This window comes from Anabrus simplex, chromosome 2 (genome assembly GCF_040414725.1).
Source record: "Anabrus simplex isolate iqAnaSimp1 chromosome 2, ASM4041472v1, whole genome shotgun sequence".
Lineage (NCBI taxonomy): Eukaryota > Metazoa > Arthropoda > Insecta > Orthoptera > Tettigoniidae > Anabrus > Anabrus simplex.
In genome coordinates, this window is record NC_090266.1 from 424,483,731 (window position 1) to 424,506,836 (window position 23,106).

General features: G+C 40.0%; 1 protein-coding gene across 1 annotated transcript in view; it reads left to right on the forward strand.

The window, feature by feature from the left end:
• Window positions 1-23,106, forward strand: part of LOC136863567 (atrial natriuretic peptide receptor 1) — a 614,185-nt gene that overhangs the window by 308,359 nt on the left and 282,720 nt on the right. Inside the window, exon 4 of the mRNA XM_067139947.2 lies at window positions 3,614-3,773. Coding sequence (XP_066996048.1) covers window positions 3,614-3,773 — 160 coding nt within the window. The remainder of the gene's footprint in view (window positions 1-3,613; window positions 3,774-23,106) is intronic.

A 23,106-nucleotide genomic window follows, 5' to 3' on the forward strand; every position in this document is an offset into this window, starting at 1 on the left:
CAGTCATCACCAAAATATTTTCCTCTTCTACGCATACATCCCTTGCTTTAAGCGCTGCTAGTAAGTAATATGCTTGCACTTAAAGCTAGTTGGTTATCTGTTCTGCCTCAAATTCAAACTTGGTTTGGCAGTCTGGAGCAGGATGAACTAACCTTTTAAAACAAAACTGAGACGGGAAGTGAGTTGAAACTTAGATTTAGATTTCCATTATTTGATATTTAAAGTTTTAGTGAATAAAGGAGTAGTAATCTAAAACGAAGGCCAAAATCAAATCTTTCCCGATCTCATTCCCAGTTGATTACACATATACAGATCACTGCAGCTATTCTAGCCATCCTGACTGCTAGTCAGACTTCAAACGTCAAATATCCCTTGTTCCCAGGTTCCCTTGTTCTCCGCTGACAGCTCGGAACATACCACTTAGTCGAGCAGCACGTCTTCTTTCTCCCAATTCTTCCCAGCCCAAACTTTGCAACATTTTAGTAACGCTACTCTTTTGTCGGAAATCACACAGAACAAATCGAGCTGAATTTCTTTGGATTTTTTCCAGTTCTTGAATCAGGTAATCCTGCTGAGGTCCCATACACTGGAACCATATTCTAGTTGGGGTCTTACTAGAGACATACATGCCCTCTCCTTTACATCCTTACTACAACACCTAAACACCCTCAAAACCATGTGCAGAGATCTGTACCCTTTATTTACAATCCCATTAATGTGATTACCCCAATGAAGATCTTTCCTTATATTAACACCTAGATACTTACAATGATCACCAAAAGGAACTTTCACCCCATCAACGCAGTAATTAAAACTGAGAGGACTTTTCCTATTTGTGAAACTCACAACCTGACTTTTAGCCCCGTTTATCAACATACCATTGCCTGCTACCCATCTCACAACATTATCGAAGTCACGTTGCAGTTGCTCACAATCTTGTAACTTATTTATTACTCTATAGAGAATAACATCATCCGCAAAAAGCCTTACCTCTGATACCACTCCTTTACTCATATCATTTATTTATATATAAGAAAACATAAAGGTCCAATAATACTGCCTTCAGTAATTCCCCTCTTAATTATTACAAGGTCAGATAAAACTTCATCTACTCTAATTATCTGAGATCTATTTTCTAGAAATATAGCAGCCCATTCTCACTCTTTTTTCTAGTCCAATTGCGCTCATTTTTGCCAGTAGTCTCCCATGATCCACCCTATCAAATGCTTTAGACAGGTCAATCCATTTGACCTCCAGAATCCAAGATATCTGCTATATCTTGCTGGAATTCTACAAGTTGAGCTTCGGTGGAATAACCTTTCCTAAAACCGAACTGCCTTCTATCGAACCAGTTATTAATTTCGCAAACATGTCTAATATAGTCAGAAAAGATGCCTTCCCAAAGCTTACATGTAACGCATGTCAAACTTACTGGCCTGTAATTTTCAGCTTTATGTCTATCAACCTTTCCTTTATACACAGGGGCTACTATACCAGATCTCCATTCATTTGGTATAGCTCCTTCAACCAAACAATAATCAAGTAAGTACTTCAGATATGATACTATATCCCAACCAATTGTCTTTAGTATATCCCCAGAAATCTTATCAATTCCAGCAGCTTTTCTAGTTTTCAACTTTTGTATCTTATTGTAAATGTCATTGTTATCATATGTAAATGTTAATACTTCTTTAGCATTAGTCTCCTCCTCTATCTGGTCATTATCCTTGTAACAAACAATCTTTACATATTGCTGACTGAATAGTTCTGCTTTTTGAAGATCCTCACATACACACTCCCCTTGTTCATTAATTATTCCTGTTTTTTACTTCTTGGAACCTGTTTCTGCCTTAAAATACCTATACATAACCTTCTATTTTTCGCTAAAATTTGTATGACCGCCAATTAAGCTTGTCAACAAGTTATCCTTAGCGGCCTTCTTTGCTAGATTCAATTTCCTAGTAAGTTCCTTCAATTTCTCCTTACATCCACAGCCATTTCTAACTCTATTTCTTTCCAGTCTGCACCTCCTTCTTAATCTCTTTATTTCTCTATTATAATAAGGTGGGTCCTTACCATTCATTACCAACTTTAAAGGTACAAACCTGTTTTCACATTCCTCAACAATTGCTTTAAACCCATCCCAGAGTCTGTTTACATTTTTATTTACCGCTATCCACGAGTCATAGTTACTTTTTAGAAACTGCCTCGTCCTTGCTTTATCAGTCATATGATACTGCCTAATAGTCCTACTTTTGAGACCGTCCTTTCTATCACATTTATTTTTAACTACGGCAAAAACAGCTTCATGATCACTAATACCATCTATTACTTCAGTGTCTCTATTGAGCTCATCTGGATTTACCAGCACCACATCCAGGATATTTTCTCCTCTAGTTGGTTCCATCACATTCTGAATCAGCTGCCCTTCCCATATTAACTTATTTGCCATTTGTTGGTCATGCTTCTTGTCGTTCGCATTTCCTTCCCAATTGACACCTGCTAAATTCAGATCTCCCGCTACAATCACAGTCCTTTCTTTGTCGTTTCCCTCATAGCTGATTATCTTATCAAATAATTCTGAATCTGTGTCAGCGCTACCCTTTCCCGGTCTGTACACTCCAAAGGTAACAAGTTGCCTATTATCTTCAGAAATGAGCCTTCAGATCGCTACTTATATTTGACGGAGTGGTCATAAAGATGAAACGACTTTGGCTAGACAGGTAAGTGAAAAAGACATTGTGGTCACGAATATTCCCAATAAATCAATGCAGCATGTGCAACTATTTAGGCATTCCTTTCTTTATTTTTCCCCAGCTGTGGATTTACGTCAAAATAATTCTTCATTTTGTCACTCCTCAAACCCAGATTAGAGTATCCTTTATAAATTAGGTTTCTGTTGGTTGGAATCAATTTGAAGCGAATTCATTTCAAAGCAGACTAATCGGTCTTTCCAAATAACAAGGTAGGCTGTACAGTTTCAGTTCAAATCACGTACTTTGAAAACGTTGTTCAATACGTCTTTAATATCTGAGTGCAGTCTTGTTGTTGATTAATTTCAAGAATTCCCTTTGGTACTCATGTGTTTTAATAAGTTATTTTGAATAATATTTCTCATGATTGATTTTGAGTACTATCATTGTTACTCTGTGTGCTGTATGCATTTTATTAATCCGTCTCCCTTATGTGTTGTAATGCATAGAACTTTAAATGATTCAACATGATTATGATTTTACGCCCACTGGGCATATTTCAACTTCCTACGCTAGTATAATGAACGTCGTATTCCTTTCATCATTGGTCCATTTGGACACCAGGATTTCAACTGACAGATCAATGATCGTTATTTCTGGGTTAGGCTTATCGAGGTCCACAGAAGTAGCTTCGTTTTGTGTCTGATTTTCTGGTCCAAGTTAAACAGTTTCCTAAAAATAGCTCTCTGGAAGTGCGTAGCTTAAGCATGTACCTCAATTACCTCCATCTCTTGTCCAATTTTTTTTCAATCTCGCCGTACACTCTCTTCTCCTTCCGCCTCCGTACGTCAATACCGATGAAAGGGAGAAAGTCTTTCCAATTGAAGAAGAACATAATACCGTGTTCTCATGTTTTACAGCAAGGGATCTTCAAAGACAAGACGCAGTACCCGACACTTACCAGGATGTCGTACTGCCCATGTCGCCTCAAGCTGGTCTTCGCCAGTGTGTTCGCGTTGTTCGGCTGGAAGCACGTGGCCCTTATCATCGATCGTTCTGATCTCTTCTCTCTCACCGTGGGTATGAGCTCTTGATTACATGCCGTTTCAGTGTTCTAACATCTCTCACTCTCTGTCTTTTACTCCAAAACTATGACAGGGTAATATGATGTATCCAGTACTTTGTAATGTGTAGTGTTAAGGAGCTGAAAATCACGCTTTCAACCTGGTAATACCATTACTTCAACGCTAATTATTTAGTTGTTATTTTTATGAAGTGTTACACTTAAGCAAAAATGGACAATTACGACTAATGGATGATAATGAATTATTAAATTAATATTTCTTTAGGCATTTACAAATAAATTTAAAGATACAGAGACTGAAATATTACTGACATAAGAAGCACAATAAAACAAACTAAAAACTAAGGTAAAAGTAGTTTTGTTCTGAATATTGAAGATCGATCGCTAGCTGTGTGAGAACCTTCATCCGGTAATGGTTTTGCGTGATTTCTCTCGCTCCAGAGCTCCCAATAAGTAGCTCAGACGGTCACGGTAGATATAATAGGTGGTACATTTCTTTTGCTCTGAACATAGGAATAGCAGTTCCACGTATCTCTATTCCAACTCAGATATAAGAAAGCATCCACAATGTAAAGCACGGGTGTTTGATGGTAGTTCATACCTATAACAAGGAATACTGGTGTACCAAACAGGGAGAACAATGTTGTGAAAATGTGACATTCTCGGCTGCTCATTCGCAGAAGATTTCTGTAGTTTCTCCCTACCTTACTTGAGTCGCACACTGATAAGGAACAGGTCACGAAGACATACAAGTCCAGTACCCTCATTTGTCCATCTGACAATGAATGGAGAAGAGAAGGTTTGTGAAGTCATCACAGAGGTTTGAACAAAGTTATTCTTTGGAACACAATCAGGGACTTCCAACTTATTCTGAGGTGGTATGGACTGAATGAGAGAGAAAGAACTGGTAGGTAGAAAGTGAAGACCGGGAAGGTATTCATTGCAGATGAAGTATCTTTCAACGATAAAGTGTGATGCTAAGAGCACTTTCTCCAATCAGGGACTTCCAACTTATTCTGAGGTGGTATGGACTGAATGAGAGAGAAAGAACTGGTAGGTAGAAAGTGAAGACGGGGAAGGTATTCATTGCAGATTGCAGATGAAGTATTTTTCAACGATGAAGTGTGATGCTGAGAGCACTTTCTCCAGCCATCAATCAGTTTCGTATATTTCTAATCTTTTATCGGACGGATTTAACTATTTTATATCCTTCAAATATTGGTGAATACTTTCAAGACTGCTTCACAACACTTCCAGAATGTTATTAGAAAACTGGACTAACAAAGGAATGTTCCAAGGACGACTACAGACAACTTACATTTATCCAACGTATCCTTAGAGAGAAATATTTCAGTGTCGATCACTCTATAACAAACCGAGCGAGTTGGCAGTGCGGTTACGGCCGCTCAGCTATGAACTTGCATTCAGGAGATAGTGGGTTTGAACCCCACCGTCGGCAGACTTGGAGATGGTTTTATATGGTTTTCCATTTCCAAATCAGGCAAATGCTGGGGCTGTACCTTAATTAAGGCCAAGACTGCTTCCTTCCAACTCCTAGCTAGTCAAATCAGCAACGGTTAATTCTGGTATTGGATGACACTGGATTCATCCTCCCATACTATCCCATACGTGCCCAATGCGAGAAAGGTCTGGTGATCTCGCAGGCCAAGGCAACTGGTCGACACTCTGTAGAGAACGTTGGGTGAGAGCTGCGGTATGAGGACAATCGTTACTCTGTTGGAAAACATGCGCTCGAATACTGCGAATGAATGGCAGCATAAGCGGTTCAGTCACCAGTTTGACGTACAAATCTGCTGTCAATGTTCCTGTGATAGCAAAGAAAGTGCACCTGCTGTCAAAGGAAACTGCTGCCCAGACCATATCTCCTGGTGTAGGTCCAGTCTGTTGACACCGCAGGCAGCTTGATTGTCGTGACTTACCTGTCCTGGAAGACGTACCTTTGGCTGGTGAAATGGAAATGGCGTATGGCTTTTAGTGCCGGGAGTGTCCGAAGACAAGTTCGGCTCGCCAGGTGCAGGTCTTTCTATTCGACACCCGTAGGTGACCTGCGCGTCGTGATGAGGATGAAATGATGATGAAGACAGCACATACACCCAGCCCCGTGCCATTGGAATTAACCAATTAAGGTTAAAATACCCGACTCGGCCGGGAATCGAACCCGGGACCCTCTGAACCGAAGGCCAGTACGCTGACCGTTCAGCCAACGAGTCGGACCTTTGGCTGGTCACCGAGTGTAACGATTTGATGTACTGCCCTTCTTGCCGAGCGGTCCTGTAAGGAAGTAACTGGGTACGTACTCGGTCCCGAATCTTCCGAAATAACAACACGAAATAGGAAATGCTGCTGTTTATTATGGAAGAGAGACGAAAACTCTATACAGTATATACACGTCATTACTATAATGTCTTGACGGGAGCTAGCCCACTACTCTCTAACTCTCCGCGCATTTCAAGCACTGTTTTGCGGCACTTTACGCCTGTCTGTCTGCAAGTTTACTGCCGAAAACTCCCCCGATTACATCTTCCGTTGGAGTTTTTATCCACCCACAGTATATCAAAGGTCAATCCCTCCCCACTGCCAAGGGGCTGGGATTTGGGCGTTTCCGAGCCATCTACCCTGGCGAATGCTTCCCTCTAGTGGTCCTTTGGGCACTAAAATCTCTATATCTGACACTGCACTCTCGTTTCTCTCTCTTGACTGGAAAATCCCTGCACTGGGAGTACTGCCTTTGATAATATTGTCGGCCGAAGCTGCTCGCACTTGTACGTTCTACTTAAACATGATCTGTCAATAACAAACATCCGTCCTCGTAAACATGTGGAGCGAGTTCCCCGGCTGGCTAGGACCATTTCTTGATCTAGTTCTATAGGAATGTTTTCCTTCATTATTAAATGCATAAAATGTAATAGCACTTCATTACGATACACATCTTATTACAATTTGTTATTCCTATACCGGGTGTTTCCTTCCCGGCCACACTTTCTGTCTTTACTCCAGGATCGAGTCACGGCTGCCTAATATCCGGCAGTCCTCCAGTTCGACTCTCGGGGAGGTTTGCGGACACATCTCCCCCCTTAGGGATGAAATGGGTAGAACCCTACGTTGAGTCCATTTCTGTCATATACTATTTACATCCTACTGTCGCCGGTGCGTAAGGATCTGCGACTCTGTGCCGAAAGGGAAGGCTGTTCTCTCATCTGGTCAATACTTGCATTTATTTATGCTGATTCTATAGACTTCACAAGCATACTAGGGTATCCCTCTGCAGGCCTGGAGTGTAATTCTATTTTACTGAGACAACTCCGAGCGTCTTCGGATCCGCCTGGGATGTTGAAATATCGTTAAGTCCTCAGCTGACGTTTTAATCTTGCCTCCCTTCATAAGTACTACTTTCTTTATACAAACATTCGGGCAATGCAGCCGTGCACCGTCAAACCATCTCTTTGCTGGAAAACCTCATATGGGAAATCACAGCAACAATTACAAATAGCACCATAAAAATAAATCTATAATACTAACAACAATCCAAACAATATATTTCTACACGTTAACACGTATTTCTTCTTATTCTTTCTGTTTCACCGTTCTCTACACCTCATCTGTCTTAATAGTAGCCCACTTTAGATCACCAAGGTTATTCAGTGAAAATGTATTCATTTCATGCACCTGCTTTAATTTAATTTCACTACCTTTCTGTTCACATCAGTCGTAAGCAAGTGCCAATTCTGGTACTAAATCCTTACTCTGTGTAGCGTTTCTTTCATCTACACCTTGCATTTTGCTATGCGGGCCATATATTGCATAGCCTGTATTTAACACAATAGCTAATCTGATATCTTTACACATGCATGTTACTTTTGTTTCCTCTGCTCATACATAGACATGTATTTCCTCTGATGGCTATCCACATAAGCTGCTGTCTGAGAGTAGTCTTTGTAGGCTGGAACTTGACTGACTCCACTGAGTAACTTTATCGCACTACTATTTTGGACATACACTGTATTTATGTGGAATTTAGCAGGACAATTTCCCAGTTGGTGTCACTACTGTACACTACTTTACCCTCTCTTTATCCAGTTGAAGATAAGTTTGCTTTTCCTTGTCCATGAAGATGTAGTCCAAAATGTTTGAATATATACAAAATGATATGGGTTACTTTTTATATACGTGGGGTATTGCATCATGTGATGCAGTGTATAAGTCACTCTATCTATAAGGGGTGTTCTTATAATATACACTAAGTAACTCTTACTCGTGAACACTTACACAGTGGCTACCTTGTAGATCAGGTGACCCTAAGTTGACCTTAAATGTCAAAGGTAATCCTTCATGGAAATCTCCCTGATATTTCTTGTAACCCTTAATGACATCATTTGATGAAATTATCTGAACTTGAATGACTCCTACCTGTCATTCATTGTACCTGACAATACAACACTGTAATGCTAATACAGTTGTATGAGAAAGCCTTCAATTTCAATCAAATGTCTATTTACTGAGATTTCTAATTCTGTTTGCTTAATTGCTTCTGTAATCCGAAGCGTGCCATTGACAAGATGAGATCTAATTTCTGCAATATTCTGAGTTAACATCTGTTCGTTTGCGGTGATATTATAAACAGTGCTGTTCATAGATTGCATGTAGATTTTATTACTGTCATTTGTTCTGAAATTTTCATAATTGAGAATTGTCTTGCCCTACTTCACTGATTTTTGATTCGTATTTCTGCGCGTCATCGTGACTTAATGTTCCAAACAGTGCCTTTGCAATGGAACCTACTGTGTTAATCAAACCTCGCCTTCGCTTGATGTTTTCAATTTCCCCTATGGGTTTAGTAAACCGAGTAATTATTTCTTCTGACACTTTAATTCCTTTTAAACGATCACTTAGAATTTTAACGTCTTGCTGACACGTTAATTTCGTGTTTCCTTCTAGCTGTGTACATACTAATTGTGTCCAGTGAATGTACCTTTTAACATTCGAAAATACATCATTAAATTGATTCAAATTCACATAGGTAACCAACGTCTATTCAGTATTATATAATTGTATCTCACCCTGATTGTAGAAGTATGTCCTAATCTGTCTGTCTACCTGCGAGGTAAATACAGGATACCCTTTACCTTTCTAACAGGTTTCCTATTGATTTACTAACCCACGTCGAGTTCTGCTGCCCAAGAGAATCGGCTTCGCATCCCACCTCTTTGATTTCTAAGGATTTGCACTTTGTTGTTACAGGTACTCTTGATTTCAAAATTCCCATGTTGATCATTTACAAATACAGTTTAATACTTTTCACCATTTTGCTCAAAATTGTAGGGTGCAATTCACCCCTGATATGTATGCTATCTCGTAGGGACTTTCGAATGGTTGACTCAAATTCATTCGCAATGCATCATTGCTCAAGAGGACCTTGTCCACCTGCCTGAAAGGCGACCTCATTTTGCCTTTTATCGTAGTGTTCTTTCTCTAATTCTTTTCGCTCAATTAAAATCTTCCTTTTTTGCTACTGGCTTTACGTCGCACCAACAGAGATAGGTCTTATTCCTACAATGAGATAGGAAAGGTCTAGGAGTTGGAAGGAAGTAGCCGTGGCTACCATCTTCAGGGCTGCCAATAGTGAGATTCGCACTCATTATATCCCGGATGCAAGCTCACAGCTGCGCTCTCGCAACCGCACGGCCAACTCGCATGGTAAAGTCTTTCTAGTGGGCTCATCATTTTACCTGAACTGTGACGTCAGCTCTTCCACCACGTTCTTATACTAATTATAACTCACCTCAGGAGGCTTCTGTAGCACACCAGGGATATTTGGCTTCCGTCCGAAAATTAATTCATAGGGGGTGAACCGCGTACTTCTACTCTTCATGGTGATATAGACAAATCTAGCTGTGAGCAGACACTTGTCTCAATCATTTTGCTCCCCTGAGCAAACATAACGCATTAGGCACTCCGCGAGCACTTTATGGTATCTTTCTACACTGCCACTCCACTGTGGCCTGAATGCTGTAGTATGCCTCTTCCGAATGCACAGCGTTTTATAGAGCCCCATGAACACATCATTCATGAAATTACTGTCCTGATCAGTGAGGATCTGCCCTGGTACACCATAGATGATTATCACGTTATTGATTAGCGTCTAAGCCACAGTTTCTGCCTCTTGATTGGGCATGGAACTCGCCACTAGGTATTTCGACAGCTTATCCTGGCATGTCAGAAAGTACCTGCTCCAAGACTCCGTCACAGGAAGAGGGCCAACTGCATCTAGGGGTATCTCCTCAAAGACTGTGCTAGGTGTGTCCTCCGTAATCACCATGGGGGCCCTGACGTCTGGTCCACTGCCCTTATTTTTTGGCAGGAGGGACGTGTGCGAACGTAGACTCAGTGTCCCTCTTCGCGCCCTTCCATTAAACTCACTCACGCACCCCCACCAAGGAATCGTGACACTCCTTCAGTATGGCCAATTTCTCGGCTTCCTCTTAACTAATTCATCTCCTAAGATGAGGTATTCTAGGACGAAAATTCCTTTTGTTCCTTAGCGTCCTTGCGAACCTCACTACCTTCTGTTTCAATTCCCTCTGCAGTGGCGTCTGCCGGTTTTGAAGTCAGTACCACCTTTCTACTCTCGTCTGAGGTCTGATTGCCCACTGTCGCCTCCTGACGAGGCCTGTACCTGGCCGAGTTTACCTCTCACGTTTGGTACTTAGCTTCAGTGGGATATCTGCTGAGGGCATCGGCATTGCAGTTCTGTTTGCCTTGCTTATATACGATCTTGAAGTCGTATTCTGCCAGCTTCAGCCTGAACTTCAGCGGGCGTGAAGATGCGATTTGCTTTACGTCACACCGACACAGATATGTCTTATGGCGACGACGGGATAGGAAAGGCCTAGGAATGGGAAGGAAGCGGCTGTGGCCTTAATTAAGGTACAGCCCCGGCATTTGCCTGGTGTGAAAATGGGAAACCATCTTCAGGGCTGCCGACAGTGGGGCTCGAACCGGCGTGAAGATGAGTACGTTTGCCGCTTCACTGTTATGCTCCACCTTCCGCACTTGTGCTAGGCAGGTGTTATCTACCTCCTGCATGTGCACTCATGGACTGCATAAAGTCACCTCCTGTTCAGTGGTATTCATCATACTAGACATCGGTTCATTGCGTTCTGACTTCCCTCTCCATAATTCCCACTGGTAGATTTCAGTCTACTCCAATGACAACGATCTTCCCGGTCCGTAGTTCGAGATGGATTAGCTTCGCCTCGCACGCGCCCATGAGGTAGTTCTCCCACACAATGGTGACATGACCCCCCTTATAATAAACTAGCAGTTACCCGTGGCTTCGCTCCCGTGAATTTCGTCATCTGATAAAAGTAATCGTTCCTCGGTACTGTACTAAGATATTATCTGAAAATCCCTAAAGTGTAAAAACACACCGAAGAATTGAGTTTCATTTGCCCCAGAAAGTCTTTGTAAACCACGTTTTGCCTTTTGGGTTCTAAGATCCGACATAGAACTGTAGGTGTGAGAAATAGTCTTCTCTCAAGTCGAAAAAAAGTGTATTTTTAAAGGAGATTCGAAATACCTATTTCCACGTCAGTAACATCTTCAGTTTCTGAGATATGAGTATCCCCATAAAAATAATACAACCCCTTTATCAGCCCTACCCCCACCCTCAATCCACCTAAGTAGATTTTACAAAAACAAAAATACATATTTCTTTATTTTTAAAGGTAGATTCCAAATACCAATTTTCACGTTTATAACATCTTCAGTTTTTGAGATGCAAGTATCCTCGTAAAAATAATTCAACTAATTTCTCAGATATTCCCCCTATGTGGATTTTCCGAAAAAAAAATCATGCTTCTTTATTTCTAAAGGGGATTCCAAGTACCAATTTTCACGTCTGCAACACTTTTAATTTTTTAAATATAAGTATCTTCATACAAAGGATTCAACTAATTTTTCTATTCTTTCATCCCCTTATGTGGATTTTCTGAAAAACAAAAATTACGTATTTTAGTTTTAAAGGAGACTACAAATACCAATTTTTCACGTCTCTAAAATCTTCAGTTCTTGAGAGAATTCCACTCCCTTTTCAGTCCTTTTTATCCCCCTCTCCTAAGTGTTTTCTCGGAAACAAAAAATATGTGGTTCTTTATTTTTAAAAGAGATTAAAAATACCAAATTTCACGTATGTAACATGTTAAGTGTTGATATGTACTATCGATAAGCTCATTTCAAAAATTCATCCCCTTTTTCAGTTTCCCGTAAGCGAATTTTCCGAAAACAAATTACCTGTGTTTCTTTAGTTTCACAGGACATTCCAAGTACCAGTTTTCACGTGTGTAGAATGTTACCTTTCTGAGAAATACTGTAGATATATATAGTCTTTTAAAATGCTCACCCCCTTTGTCCACGCCGTTCACCCCTATTAAATAGGACTTTCCAAAAATGAAAAATGAGTTTCATTTTTAAAGAAGATTCCAAATACCAATTTTAGCGTCTGTAACATCTTCAGTTGTACGATCCCGCCCGTATGTGTGTCTTACCCTACAGTTTTCTTTCCCAAACAGTAAGTCATAATATGTTTACCATACCGATTGGGAACGAACTTTGACTTAAACGACATTCAGAGTATCACAGTTCATCTCAGCTACCCCAAAGACTATGAATTCGTCCCTAATATCGTCATTTTCGGATTTTTAAGGTTCACCCCCTTCCTTTAGGGGTTTCTTGCCCCTACAGAAATTTTTCCAGATAGTAAGTTATATGAGTATCAAATTTGGTTGAGAGCTATGCTGGAACATACACACATTCACCCGTAATCTCTGTAATTTGCGACATTTTCTTACCTTCTCACCCCCTGTGCCATGGGGACAGAACTTGGACTTTTCATTTTTATATAATTATATAAAAGATAAAAGCAGAAATAAGTGGTAAGGAACACATCATAATCTTCACATACTGTCGGGTATGCAACCCGCTGATCGCACTTGTCTTGCGGTTTGCTTATCTTCCCCTATTTTATTTTTCTCCCATTAGTGCCGAACTACCAATCAGATTTCGTTCAAACCACTTCATAATCCCTCTCAGATGTAATAAGAACAAACTGTGAAAATTTCAGCGAAATCGGTCCAGTAGTTTTTGAGTCTATTAGCTTCAAACATACCGACATCCAATTCTATATATAGATTACGCTATCTGACATGATGTCTTGCCCAACTATACCATCCTGTGTGCACTGAAAGTCACTCCCCAAGACATGAAATGTGTGGCTTGTATTTACAATAGCGAAGCGCACAGTACCCTGTGTGTAAATCCTTCCTTTACTTACACCCATAAATTCAATTGTTTCACCCCTGACAATCATGCCGTCCTTGGGTACCGATTGCCTCTTCATCAAGCTGACTATGAGGGATCTCAGTGGCCTTCCTACGTTCATCACCTAAATTTGCACTGTGCCTTCCACGTCGGATGTCTTGGGACCTTTTAGTCCCTCGGCCTCTGTAGCCCTCCCCTTGCAACTGGCCCGTTCTAGTTTGCCGCCCCCGTTGCCTCTGTGAGTTAAAATTGACGTGAACATTCTTTAGACATTTTAATGTACTAGGCAAGCTTCTATTCAAGAGGTCAACCAAAATATGCTGCTGATGACATGATAATACTTCCTTCCACTTCATTATCAGCGAATATCACACACAATAGTGGTGATTCCATCGAACGGCAGTAAAACTTGTAAGGAGTATGCATTATGTTCTTTATCTGCAGTAATTAAACAGTTACCTCAACTAAAATTGCAACTAGTGTATAAAAAGATCCAAATATTAATATTCGTTGTGGCTGAATGCAGTATACTACATTAGCTTAAGATAAAGGGATAGTTTGGTTGGAAAAAATAAACTCAATTTAGTTTATCAATTTGGTTCACTTCGAGCAAACATTTTTTTTGCGATTACATTCATGTAATACTCAATCGTGAAAACAGTAATCGAACCAAACCCGACCCCACGGCGTAACAGCCCCGAAGGGCCAGGGCCTAACAAGCAATCGCTGTTCAGCCCGAATGCCTTCAGATTACGAGGTGTCTTGTGGTCGGCGCGACGAATCCTCTCGGTCTTTATTATTGGCTTTCTAGACCGGGGCCGCCATCTCACTGTCAGATGGCTCTTCAGTCGTAGTAACGTAGTCTGAGTGAACCTCGAAACAGTCCTCAGATCCCGGTAAAAATCCCTGACCTAGCTGGAAGTCGAAACCGCGGCCTCCGAGTAAGAGACAGGCACGCTGCACCTACACCGCGGGGCCGGTGAGAAGAGAAGCCACTGACTAATTTTCTTAACCTCGGATTTAGACCACTCTACTTCCAGAAAACTGAAGTGTAAAATGTAGCAGAAGCGTTGTGTGTCGACGTCCATGACAGCACAATATAACATCATGCATTTAAAGAGCCTGTACGTCCCAAAACAGGCATAAGAGATTGAGATGTCACTTCTTTCTGACAAGATGTGGCCACAAACACGAGTAACGTAAGGATAGAGAGAAAATGGACTCTTACGTTGTCATCTTATTCATTCAAACCTGCTTTCATAGCGGGTCACGCTAGAGACACAAGAATCACAATAGAGTGATTATTTGGCATCTGTCCTCTGAGTTGTATGCCGCTATTGCTTTCTTACTCAATTAAGGTGAATACAAAGGAAGTATCTACTTTACTTCTACTATTTCGACCTCTGGAACACCTATCTCAAACCGAGACCTAGAGGAGAAAAATCTCAATAACGCACACAATTACATAGGACAAACACCATCATGAATAAATCTCTAAAATGGAGAAATAGAATAAAGAACTTTGTACAGCGAAGAAACTCAAAGTTTGTTATGGAATAATAATAATAATAATAATAATAATAATAATAATAATAATAATAATAATAATAATAATAATAATAATAACAATCATCATCATCATCATCATCATCATCATCATCATCATAAGACGGTTCATTGTCTGAATAGTCAGCGTCGAGACCTTCGGTTTAGAGGGTACCGGATTTCGATTTCCGGCCGGGTCCGTGATTTCAACCGCAACTAATTAATTCTTCTGACTCTCCTCTTTATATACACACATACACTAGCAACTACCGCAAAAATCTTCCAATAGTGAATATATCCCTCCACCTAGAGTTGATGTCAGGAAGGGCATCCGACCTTAAAACAGGGGCAAATCCAAACCTGCGACACAGTTCGCACTTGCAACCCTACCAGGGTGTGCAAAAAGCAGCGGGTAATAATAATAATAATAATAATAATAATAATAATAATAATAATAATAATAATAATAATAATAATAATAATAATAATAATAATACACATGACCCCACCAACGAAGCTTGTTCATGAGCACGGCTATATTCAGTATTATAGCATAACATTTTTGACGTCCATTCCAATTGGTAATGATACTAACAGATGCCAGCGTGACGGTTTTTTAACATACCGGATTCTTTTGGAAGCCAACGACAGCACGATATAACACCATGCATTTAAAGAGCCATGACAGCCGTTTAAACACCGTCAAACAACCACCAAACTCAACTGGGCTGGAATATGCTTTCTGTGAAACAAGTATCTGACTATACCGCTCTGGTTGACTGTTATTATCATATGGAACTAGCTGCTATATCCGTTATTGTTAGGTTAGGTTTACTACAATTACAGCAGTTATGCCATCTAACATAGACAAGTGGTTTCCGAGGTGACAGAGCACACCTCAGTTTACAGCATTCAGAGTAATGTTTTTGTTGATTGGTTTTATGGCCTTCTAACATTGTAGGCTATCTCATTCTATCTCATTTAGTTTTCATCCATTTCGGCGATATTAGGGCTTCCGAGGTCAAGCGAGTCTTTTATTGGTCTGTCCTTTCATGATTATATTCTTCTTCCTCTTCTCCTTCTTCACGTTTACCTTCTCATTTCGATTATCACCTTCATGATATTCCGGATAAATATGGGCTAATAATAATAATAATAATAATAATAATAATAATAATAATAATAATAATAATAATAATAATAATAATAATAACCTACCAAACCCAACGTGCCCAAGCAGCTAGGGTGTTCAGAACTGAGAAACGTAAATACGAAAAATCTCTCACTGAAAAGATAGAACAAAACCTTAGGAAGAATGAAAGCAGAGAGTACTACAGAGCCTTCAAACGCAAACTCACTGGCTATAAACCACCATCTCTATGCTTTGAGCGAAAGGACGGCACACTGGCGACGTCAAATGAAGAAAATTGCAGCATTCTGGCAGATTACTTCAAGAATTTACTTAATTGCTCTAAACCGCAAAGCGCCATTGAGACCAAGGAACCCTTACTCAGGTATCCAGATTCCAGACCGCCCGACAGAGATGAAATCAAGCGCCACATTGCCCGTCTCAAAAATAACAAAGCGCCGGGGGAAGACTCAGTAGTAGCAGAACTATGGAAATATGCCCCAGAGGAATCACTTCATATCTTGCAAAAGCAAATAGAAGAAATTTAGAACAAGGAGACCCTACCCGAAGATTGGAAAATAGCTTTGAGCCATCCATTACACAAAAAAGGCAGCATGAAGAATATCAACAACTACAGAGGAATATCTTTGCTACCCGTGACTTTACAAAATTCTATCACTTGCCATCCTGGAGCGTTTGGAAGCACAAGTCGAACATCAAATAGGTGAATACCAAGGAGGGTTCAGAAAAGGTCGCTCAACAGCTGAACAGACGCAAAATCTCAAAACGATCATCAGATATTGTACACTAAGGTCAAAGCAGTATGTGTCTGTCTTTGTGGACTTTAAGAAAGCGTACGACTCCGTTGACCGGGAAGTCCTGCTAAACATCTTAAATGAATTTGGAGTTGATTTGAAACTGCTGGCATTAATTAGAGCCACCCTGACCGATACAAAATCCAAGGTGAAGTTCCACGGATGTCTCTCCCATTCCTTTGACATCAAAACAGGAGTCCGACAAGGTGATGGGATATCCCCGATACTCTTCAACTGTGTTCTTGAAAAGATCATCAGAACCTGGCGGGTGAGATTACAGGAAACCAACTACAGTCCATTGAGAATAGGAACCAAATCCAAGGGGATCGCAACAGACTGCTTAGCATTTGCCGATGATATTGCTGTTCTCTCAAACGACATAGAAACCGCTAGAGCTCAAGTTGAAATTTTAAAGGAAATTGCCGATCAAACTGGTTTGCAGATATCGTTTGAGAAAACAGAAGTAATGACTAACATAAAAGAGGCTCCACCAAAACTCCATACAAAATACGGGGACATCACCCGAGTAGACAAATTCAAATACCTGGGTGAGATCATCATGAAAAATGGACTGGACAAAGAAGCACTTCAGGAGCGAATACTCGAACTGGAAATAGCCTACCAAACATCCCGCACAATCTGCAACAAAAAATGCCTTTCCCAAAACACCAAGATACGCCACTATGAAACAGTTCTGAAGCCAGTAGTTCTATATGCAGCCGAAACCCTGTCTCTAAATACCAACAAAAGACTCCTTGAAGAACTGGAGAAAAGAGAACGCAAAATTGTGAGAGGAATCTTGGGATCAAAGTACAGAAATGGAATCCATCAAAAGAGATCCAACAAGGAAGTCTACAGCAAAATAGAGAAAATTACCGACACAATCAGAAAAAGACGGGCACGATTTTACGGCCATCTGAAAAGAATGGACGGAAGAAAGTTAACTAAAGAAATCTTTCACTTTTTGATTCAAACCCCAAAACTACAATTCCCTGGTTTAGAAATACCAAAGAAGACCTGCAAATGCTACATATCTCAGCTGAAGACGCCCTTAACAGAGATCTCTTCCGCAAGAAAATATTGACGAATGGGCTAAACCGAGACGAGCAACCGAAGAGAAGACACGGTGCCCCTTGGACAGAGGAGCGTAAGCAGGCCCACTCACAAAGAATGAGGGAAATTTGGGCTCTAAAGAAGGCCAAGTTCAGTGTCAAATGCAACAAGACTTAACGTGGTCCTTGATGGCCCCAGTGAGTTATATATATATATATATATCACACACAATAGTGGTGATTCCATCGAACGGCAGTAAAACTTGTAAGAAGTATGCATTATGTTCTTTATCTGCAGTAAGTAAACAGTTACCTCAACATTAATTAGAGCCACCCTGACCGATACAAAATCCAAGGCGAAGTTCCACGGATGTCTCTCCCATTCCTTTGACATCAAAACAGGAGTCCGACAAGGTGATGGGATATCCCCGATAATCTTCAACTGTGTTCTTGAAAAGATAATAATAATAATAATAATAATAATAATAATAATAATAATAATAATAATAATAATAATAATAATAATAATAATAATAATAATAATAATAATAATAATAATAATACTTTTGCTTGACTATTGCTAGCCTGTTGAAGCCTTCGGAAGGCAGACCCTCCAACGAACGTCGGTGGCATCTGCCATGTATGGGAACTGCGTATTGCTGTAGTGGAGGATAGTTGCAGGGATATTGGTGACAATACTAACACCCAGTCCCTAAACCAGGGGAAATAACCATCTAAGGCTAAAATCTCCGACACGGCAGGGAATCGAACTCGGAGCCCTCTGAACTGAAGGCGACTAAGCTGACCATTCGTCTAAGCAGCCGGACAATATGGGCTGATGCTCACATGTTTTTCAGCTAGTTAAAAAGTAATCAGGACAAAAATGACCACCATCGCCATTGAACTCGTTACCATGATTGAACAATACTTCCTTGTAAACAATTTTCGGCGTTGAGGGACTTCGGGCTGAAAATCTAAATTCGTGAATGATTCTGTTATGTCAGCCCGTGCGTGAAAATGTATGACGCATAAATGAAGATTTCTATTACTTTTTATGTATCCGTTTTAGATAGAACGGATAAATACTTTTACTTTCTTTCTTTCTTTCTTTCTTAATCCGTTTACCCTACAGGGTTGGCTTTTCCCTCGGACATGGCGAGAGATCCCACCTCTATCGCCTCAAGGACAGTATCCTGGAGAGTGAGACTTTGGGTCGGTGAGATACAACTGGAGAGGAGGATCAGTACCTCGCCCAGGTGGCCTCACCTGCTATGTTGAACAGGGGCCCTGTTTGGGATGGAAAGATCGGAAGGGATAGACAAGGAAGAGTGAAGGAAGCGTCCATGGCTTTAAGTTAGGAACCATCCCGGCATTTGCCTGGAGGTGAAGTGGGAAACCACGGAAAACCACTTGAAGGATGGCTGAGGAGGGAATCGAATCCCCCCTACTCAGTTGACCTCCCGAGGCTGAGTGGACCCCGTTCTAGTCCTCATGCCATCTTTCAAATTTCGTGGCAGAGCTGGGAATCGAACCCGGCCCTCCGGGGGTGGCAGCTGATCACACTAACCACTAAACCACAGAGGCGGACTTGGAACGGATACTTCCGGAGATAATTGAAATATTGTGGAAATTGAAATAATTGTGAATATATCTGTTATTAATATTCCCAGGGTCCGCCTCTGTGGTGTACCGGTTAGTGTGATTAACTTGCCCCTCCCCCTACGGAGACCCGGGTTCGATTCCCGGCTTTGTCACGAAATTTGAAAGGTGCTACGAGGATTGGAACGGAACGGGGTCCACTCAGCCTGAATCCGTGAATGCTTTCTCCTTAATAGGCCATTGAGAGGCAGTCAATCTTGCTACAATCACTGTACTTTGTGTTTGGCCTTTGTTAAAAGAACAGTTCTTGAAAGAGGTATTTTGAATAGATTCCGGCTATTGTCTGCAGAAGGCACCGTGACACTACACAGTCACTCGCTGATTGTGAGGTGTCTATAGTATAGCTATTGACTTCCTCATTTCAAAGCTGTTGTGTTGTAGACGACTATTCACAGTGTGGTGAAATTTATACCACGACGTCAATCCTAAAACACTGTACGTATGTGATATGAATGGGAGGAAATCTAACAGAAGAGAGTCGATGATTGAATTAAACGTTTCCTAGGACTGAAAAGTATATGCTTAGCATATGCTAGAGATAAGGTCAGTCTAGGGAGGTCTGGACCCGTTTCCACAATCCTCTGGGGTGACGGCCATATTGAGTCTTCAGCATCTTTAAGTCGTGGCAAAGCCCGATGTGATTAATGTGAAATATATTTGCATTTTTAAGGAAAATGGACTGTGCTACTCCAAATTGTCAGAATAAACCAACTGGTAGGATTAAAGTGTTTCGCTTTCCAGTATTAAGCAATGGTTAGCTCAGTGGGTATGGTACAACATTGCAGGAGTTAAAATGGCAACCCACATGTAAATCCGTCTTGTTCGAGGTTAGTAAGCTATTACGTCGACATTATTGCTGAAGGACCATACGTTTATAGGGACGATTTTTGTATTTACGTGTTTCATTATATATTTTGTTCTGCTATCATTTTGATGAATTGCAGTTTGAACAGAAGATGGTAAATTGCCGGAAACACTCAAGTGGAATTCCATCCTAAAAATGTTCCTAATACACCCAAGTCTTTAAAATATCCTATGAAATCTCCCAAACAAAGATATATTTTCAAAGAAGCAACAAAGGTAATAGGAACTGTATGGTGTTCCTTGTCGGTTTGACAACCTCTATCAATTGAAAAATAATAAATAATAAATATTATTCGTGTCTTCTTTTCCGAGTTAACTACCCAAGGCTGGTTGTTTAGGAAAAATTTTAAGTAAGGAGCCGGACACAATTAAGTGAAATAGTGCCAGGATTCAGCTAAGGGCCCGCAGTCTCCAACCAGCGTTTCCAGGTTAACAGACCCTGGGGCCCATTTTAGTCACGTATTACGACAGGCAGGGGATAGCGTGGGTGTTCTACTACCAACCCCTCCACCCACAGGGGTAAAGATTATGAAAGCCTATGCAAACTGTTTCGCAGTTATCTACCATTGCTATCAAAGTGAGACCTGTGATTGGAATGATAAGTGTAGCCCAATCTATATATATAAAATAACATGTTCTGACTGACTGACTGACTGACTGACTGACTGACTGACTGACTGATTCATCATCGCCGAGCTAAAACTACTGGACATAAAGAAATGGAATTTTGGGACACATTTATAATAGGGTGCAGGTGCTCAATAAGGGAGGATTTTTTATATTCCTTCGCTAAGGGGGTGAAAAGGGGGGTGATTCTTTAAATGAGCATATCTATATCACAAAAACATAAACTTTTACAGAGTAAAAATTGGTATTTAGAATCTCCTTTCAAAATAAAGAAACACGATTTTTGTTTTCGAAAGGTATCCTTAAGGGGGGGGGGGGGGTGAAAACTGGTTGAATACCTTTCGTGAAAATACTTATATCTCAAAAACTGAAGATGTTGCAGACATGAAAATTGGTATTTGGAATATCATTTGAAAATAAAGAAACGCGTATTTTTTGTTTTTGGAAAATCTACTTAATTGGGGGATAAACAGGACTGAAAAATGGGATGAAGTTTTAAAAGGCTATATCAACAGTATATCTCAGAAACATAAATTGTTACAGACGTGAAAATTGGTACTTGGATTCTCCTGTAAAAGTAAAGAAACAGACATTTTTTGGACAGTCAAATTAAGGTAAAATGAAAAAGGGGGTGATTTTAAAAATAAAAACAACTAGTGAACATCTCATAAACTTAACATGTTACAGACGTGAAAATTGGTATTTTCAATCTCTTTTAAAAATAAAGAGACGCGTATTCTTTTTCGGAGAAACCGCTCAAGAGGGGGGGGGGGGCGACTGAAAAGGTGGTTGAATGTTTTTATTAGGATAGTGATATTTCAAAAACACTGAAGATGTTGCAGGGGTGAAAATTGGTATTTGGAGTCTCCTTTAAAAATAAAGGCATACGTACGTGTTTCTTTGTTTTGGGAAAATCCATTTAAAGCAGGGGGTGGGGAGGAGTGAAAAAATTGAAAACTTAGTTGAATTATTTGTGTGACGATACTTATATCTCAAAAAATAAAGAAGTTACGGACGTGAAAATTGATATTTGGAATCTTTTGTAACAGTAAACAAACATGTATTGTTTTGTTTTCTGAAAATCCACTTAAGGAGATGAAAGAATTAAAAGTTTAATTATTTGTATGAGGATACTTATATCTAAACAAACTAAAGATGTTATAGCCGTGAAAATCGGTGTTTGGAATCTCCTGTAGGAATAAGGAAACTTGCATTTTTGGGAAAAAATCAACTTTGTGGGGGGGGTTAAAAAGTAGAATTTTTTATGAGGATACATATATCTCAAAATCTGAAGGTTAAAGACGTGAAAATTGGTATTTGGAATTTCCTTTGAAAATAAAGAAGCACGCATTTTCGGCCGAGGGGCGGGAATGAACTTAACGGGGACTGGGTGTTGAAAACGGATTTGAATTCTTTTTATGAGGATACTTATATTTCTAAAACTGAAGATGTTACAGACATAAAAATTTGTATGTAGAATCTTCTTTCAAAGTAAACAGACATGTATTTTTTTGTTTTCGGAAAATCCACTTAAGGGGTAAAATAATTGAAAAATAAGTTGAATTAGTTGTAGGAGGATATACAAAAAACTTGAAATGTTATAGGCGTAGACATTGGTATTTGGAATCTCCTTTGAAAATAAAGAAACACGAATTCATTTGTTTTCGGAAAATTACTTGTTGGGAGGGGGGGTGAAAGAATTGAAAAATTAGTTGAATTAATTGTATGAGGATACTTATATAGTAGGAAAACTAATGATGTTACAGACGTGAAAATTGGTATTTGTAATCTCCTTTAAAATTAAAGAAACACGTATTTTTTGTTTTCGGAAAATTCCACTGAAGCTCAACTTGTAGGATTCCAGCAAGATATAGCAGATATCTTGGATCCAGGAGGTGAAATTGACTGCATCACGATCGACCTGTCTAAGGAATTTGATAGGGTGGATCATGGGGGACTACTGGCAAAAATGAGTGCAATTGGACTAGACAAAACAGTGACTGAATGGGTTGCTATATTTATAGAAAATAGATCTCAGAAAATTCAAGTCGGCGAAGCTTTACCCGACCCTGTAATAATTAAGAGGGGAATTTCTCAAGGCAGCATTATTGAAACTTTATGTTTTCTAATATATATAAATGGTATGAGTAAAGATGTGGAATCAGAGATAAGGCATTTTGCGGATAATGTTATTCTGTATAGAGTAATAAATAAGTAACAAGATTGTGAGCAACTGGAAAATGACCTCGATAATGTTGTGAGATGGACAGTACGATATGGCATGATGATAAACAGGGTTAGA